Source organism: Saccostrea cucullata, unplaced genomic scaffold, assembly GCF_032062105.1.
Source record: "Saccostrea cucullata isolate Sc308-1 unplaced genomic scaffold, CSIRO_AGI_Scuc_v1 ctg327, whole genome shotgun sequence".
In the NCBI taxonomy this organism is placed as follows: domain Eukaryota; kingdom Metazoa; phylum Mollusca; class Bivalvia; order Ostreida; family Ostreidae; genus Saccostrea; species Saccostrea cuccullata.
In genome coordinates, this window is record NW_026924594.1 from 235,252 (window position 1) to 240,557 (window position 5,306).

Genomic DNA, 5,306 nt, shown 5'->3' on the forward strand with positions numbered 1-5,306 from the left:
TACAAATACAAAAATTTATACATTATATTTGATTATTTATATTATGAATAAAGTACAAGTTCAAATCTATTTATAACTATACGTATTTCTTGTTTCTATAATTCATTTGAATTAACCCCGTTCATCAACCAATCGGCTTTAAAAAGATTGTCCAATAAGCGAGGATATTGCTTAAAGGTGCATCGACACAGATTTCTCAAATTTCCTGTATATTATCACGACTTATATTTAATAGTGTTGTGTTTTGCGTGCACTATGCCTAAATAGTAGTCAGTGTTTGACACATGGTGCACGAGCCGGAGGCACAGTTAACAGTTAATAAAACATCCACTATTATCCCAGAGACACAAAGAGGCAAGATTACAATGTACAAGACTACATAGGAGGTGGAATATTCGGTCATGGCAGAGAATATATTGGTCAGATAAAAGCCGATTCCTGCTTCACCCGGTAGACGGCAGGGTTCAGGTATGAATGGGAACGAAGGCTTTTGGTGGAGGCGGTGTAACAATTTGGGGATGCTTTTCTTTGCAATGTAAACTGAAGTCGCACATTCTTGATGGTACCTGAACTGCTCAAAAGTACAGGGACAACATACTAAGCCCATTAGTTGTGCTTTATTTTGATGATCATTCATCAGCAAGTCGACCTGTACTAATGGATGACAACGCTAGACCTCATCGTCATCGGGGTCGAATAGTTTAAGACTATCTTCCCCAAGAAGCCATTGAAACCATGCCTTGGCCCGCCATGTCCCTAGATATGAACCCAATTGAACATGTGTGGGATTATCTTGGTCGTAGAAATAATCAGAGGACCCCAATTTTAGATGTGTAAACGTACAGGAATTGAAAGACGCTTTAATTGAGGAATGGAGACAGTACCCCCAAAATCGCCTTCGACGACTTGTCCACAGTATGAGAAGGCGTGTGAAAGAACTGTACAAAAGTCGTGGTGGATATACACATTATTAAATATCCATGCTTATAAAATGTTGAAAATTGATGAAAGTAAACATGCTTATTGCTAGCAACTTTTGTCGACAACAAATTAAAGTGAAACCTTAAATTCTAGATTTAGCGACTTGTGTTCCTTTCTTTGGAAAATTATCAATTGCATTTATAAAACAGCTAAGTTATCAGGTGATTTCGAAACATGCATTGACTAAGGAAAGTATAGATCTACTTAGATTTTAAAACGAAAATTGAAATATTTGATTGGATAGGTCTGAGTTTATGAAATGTTTAAAGAATTTTCACAAAAAGAGTAATGGTCCCTTACTTTTGAGTAAGTGTATATAAAACATAGGCCATCTAATGTTATAGAGATAAAGTTTGTAAATCGTTTTTAACATTTGAAACAAGCATTCAATTCTAAGTCTGAAGGAAGAATTTAAGTTGAGAGAAGAATCAGGGGTGAGGGGAATGCGGGAGCAAACATGTAAGACGTTAGAAATTCCGTAGGACCCCCTCCTAATAAAATAACTTAGTATTCATAAATCTTATTTAAAAAATACAAGCAACAAACCAATTCAAAAAACTTGGGAGTCCCCCGCTTTCTGTGTCTTTGTGGATGGGATGGCCTAATAAGTTAGGGATACATTTTTTTATTGAAAAAAATGAAACGTCAGTTTCCTGTGCTTATACTTTGTATGCAGGTGATACCGTATTACATTGTACTCTCATCATCTGAAGATTTAGAATTGCAGAAAAAAATACCCGGTATTTGGTTATTATTGTTCTTTCTTTTAATGTTGTATTGTGAGAAATGGGAAGTTAATTTTTAAAAATAAATAACAATATTTTTTCATGAGAACGGACACTAATTGATTTTTTTTAAATTTTCGAATATTTCAAATTTATTTGGGTCATATTTTCGTCTTGTGGTATAAAACAAAACGGTATGCAACCGAACGAGCGAAATATGGTAATAATTTCATTAAAAAATGAAACATAAAACAGATATTCTTTTTGTGGAAATTTTTATTAATTAATAGTATAAAAACATGGTTAAAAGCATCAACAGCAATATAATTATTACTCTCACCCTCTCTCTCTCTCTCTTTCTCTCTCTCCAAGTCAATATTTGGTCACACAAAAAATCATCACACCATCACACGCACCATAAAATTAATTTAATTGCACATATCACATTAAATGTAAATGTCCGTTGATTTGAATTACCTCAAATCACAAACTTTCTTGTTCTGGCAAAACTTTTTATGTTAATGATCTTCCGTCAGCCAAAACTTGTATAATTTACTTCCCTTGGAAATTACCGGGAAATCCCTGGTTTTGCGTGTTTCCTTGGATGGTTCCCTGCTGTCCCCTGGGACTTGGATTAAACTGCATGTTTTGTGTATTTGACCTTGAGAACTGATTTGCTCCAGCTGTGTTTTGAATGTTAGATCTTGGGATGAAGGGGTTGTTCCAGTTTGATGCATCGGATAATCCTATGGTGCAACAGGCGATGGGGGCACCTGCATTTCCGGTCTGTAGACTCATGGGATTTCCACCTCTTCCTAAATCATCCCGACCCTCGTGTAACTATAGAAAACATAAATAATGATGTTATTATTGTTTTTGTTTTTTTGTTATCTCTCTCTTTAATCTTGGTAAATTTTATGATTTTTATGATGTTTCAGTTATTGTTTCTTTATATGGCTTATACAGATAATTCGCAAATTTCAACTGTCACCCCAAAAGAATCCAACCGAGAAAGTTGACAAGCAGTATGAAAGAAAAAAAATCAACTCCTTTTCAAAACGTTTAAACCCTATTTTGAATGAGGAGGGTCTTAACTTCTTGATTACGAACTCCATATATGTAAGGTTCCTCCTGCCGTTCCAACAGGGATTTAAGTCCCATATGGGTCCAAAGTATCTTTTTAATCTATTTAATTAAGTACACTGTACATTTAATAACCATAATTCCAGGTGGTCCCCCAAACCCCCTCTAGATCTGCGCATTTTTCCTACGCAATTGTATGTTATAAGACTAAAATCGTCACTAGCATTGTAAGCTGGTATAGGACACATCTTTGAATTTCCAATCTTTCGTTTATATTAATTCTATATATATGTTTATTTAATTGATAAAAATATGTATCGTAACACGAATGACATGTTTCTCGAAAAATATACAAGATCAACACCGGTACCCTGGGGCAACACTTAACTTCCGTTTGGACAAGTTATATCAAAGCGTCAGCTATAGTGTTACATAGCTGGTTACGAATATTTATCTAATGTTGTGTTTTATGCAGTAAAAATACATTTGATTGGATACTAACCACGATGGCTCGACCAACAATCCCCAAGTCCCCGGCTAAAGTCATCAGTGGCAATGTCAGCTGAGCATCTATGACACCGGCGTTTGATTGTCGCAGATTTCCCATATCACCTTCGTGACTATTTCCACTGAAAATGCAATTACAGGACATCTTCATATGTTGAAAGTGACTGAAACCTCCATTTTATGCACCTTCATAGCTTCAGAAATCATTATTTTACAATTTAAAATTCAACTATATTTAAATGATAACAGAAAAAATATTTATCTTATCAAACATGGGGTTAAATTAATTTGTGATATAAACAATATAAAAAGAAATGGGCGAAATAGAATCCCTTGCTGAACACCAGCAATTTCGAAAAAGTATAAAGTATTTAACTTACGTTCCAAGATTATTGGGAGATCCGTGGAATGAAAAAGAGTCTGAATCATAGTGAGGTCCAGCGGCGTAACATCCTCTACCGAGATCGCCATATTCATGTACGTGAATTCCATGTTCTGTGTCGCTCATTAGACTTGGGGGGAGACCAACGACCTGAACACGCACCTGACAGGGACCACCTGTTACCTGTAATATTTCAAATAAATACCGGTATTTAATATTAAAAGATTTTCAGATAAAAAATGACTGCAAAATATGGAAATATATTTCAAAGTAAGTGAGTGGAGACTAGAGTCCTATATTACCAGTTGTCTAATATCCACACGGCCTCTGACATTCGAACCAGTCTCGTTGAAGTAACAGGTTCCATAAATAAAATTATTTCCTGACACCACTGTTCCCGTTGTTGGTCTTCTACCAGGTCCTATATTTCAAAGATATTGAAGTTTATCAAACGGGATTGCTTTTTAAAATTAAGACATGTTTATAAAGTGATTGTTGAATTTTTATCAAATATATATTTTTAAGGGTATATCCATTTGGAAGACGAACTTACCAAAGGGAAATCCGCCTGGTCTCACTGCATTGTTCGGTCCATTGGGGAAAAATCCTGGAGCATTATTTGCAGGAAAACCTCCAGCATTTGGTAAAACATTTGGTCCGTTTGGGGGGAATCCTTGATTATTTGGCGGAAACCCTTGGTTAGGACCTGCATTTGGAGGAAAACCTACTGGAAATCCTCCTTGTCCGGCCGGAAGAAACTGTCCAATTATAGTATTAAAGTTGCAAATAGCAACAATTACAGTAACCGTAAGAACATTCATCTTGTATAATTAGTTTTCAGTAAAAACAAAAATAATATGCACTATTTTGTGTCACAATGTATAGTCCAGACAAGTTCCTTGATATCGTGTCTACTACAGAAAGTCCTTGATGATAAATGGCACTTCCCGGGTGTATCTTTCAATATAAGTCGGTAGGTGAGTATACCTTAATACGTCAGTGAATTCCTTAAAATAAGGGAAGTTCTCTCACTGGCGTAACGATACTGATGACGGATTGGTTCTACATCAGGGTTACGCGAGTCATGTGTCACCCTGCATGGTATTTTTCGTGTACAAGGGCTTGTCCCACACACTAGAAAGGTGTTGGTCACGTAAATTGGCTGTTATAATTATGAAAGTTTTTATAATATCTTCCGGAAAAAGAATTTATGAATGACACACGTATATATGCAACTGAATAAGAAGTGGGGAATTCATAGGGGTGGGTGGCACACTTTGTTTACCCATTCTATTCCTATACCTTTATTTATGCATTAACCAATGATGAATCATTTTGCTTTGTTCTTGAGTGATTTTTACATGCATTGTATTCAGAAGAGTTCAAACTTTAATATTTCCACTGCACAAAGGTGCGATTCTTTGCACATGTTAAGAAAATAAAACATTTGAGAAAAAAGTTTAATAAAATAGCTTGATAAAGCTACAGCTAAATCTAGTTAGAATAATTTAACTGTGTCTCGGTACAAGCCCTCAGACACCCCGGCCCAATGACACCCCGGCCCATTGACATCTCGGCCTTGACTGGTCGGCCCAAAATTTAAGACACCTCGGCCCATACATAAGACA

General features: G+C 35.9%; 1 protein-coding gene across 1 annotated transcript; it reads right to left on the reverse strand.

The window, feature by feature from the left end:
- Window positions 1–1,981: 1,981 nt before the first annotated feature.
- Window positions 1,982–4,877, reverse strand: LOC134266799 (uncharacterized). Its single transcript, XM_062749025.1, has 5 exons — window positions 4,232–4,877; window positions 3,981–4,099; window positions 3,677–3,861; window positions 3,292–3,418; window positions 1,982–2,546 (listed from the first exon to the last, which is right to left on the reverse strand). Exons 1-5 carry the CDS (start codon window positions 4,497–4,499, stop codon window positions 2,259–2,261), a joined length of 987 nt encoding a protein of 328 aa, XP_062605009.1. The 5' UTR covers window positions 4,500–4,877; the 3' UTR covers window positions 1,982–2,258.
- Window positions 4,878–5,306: the final 429 nt, after the last annotated feature.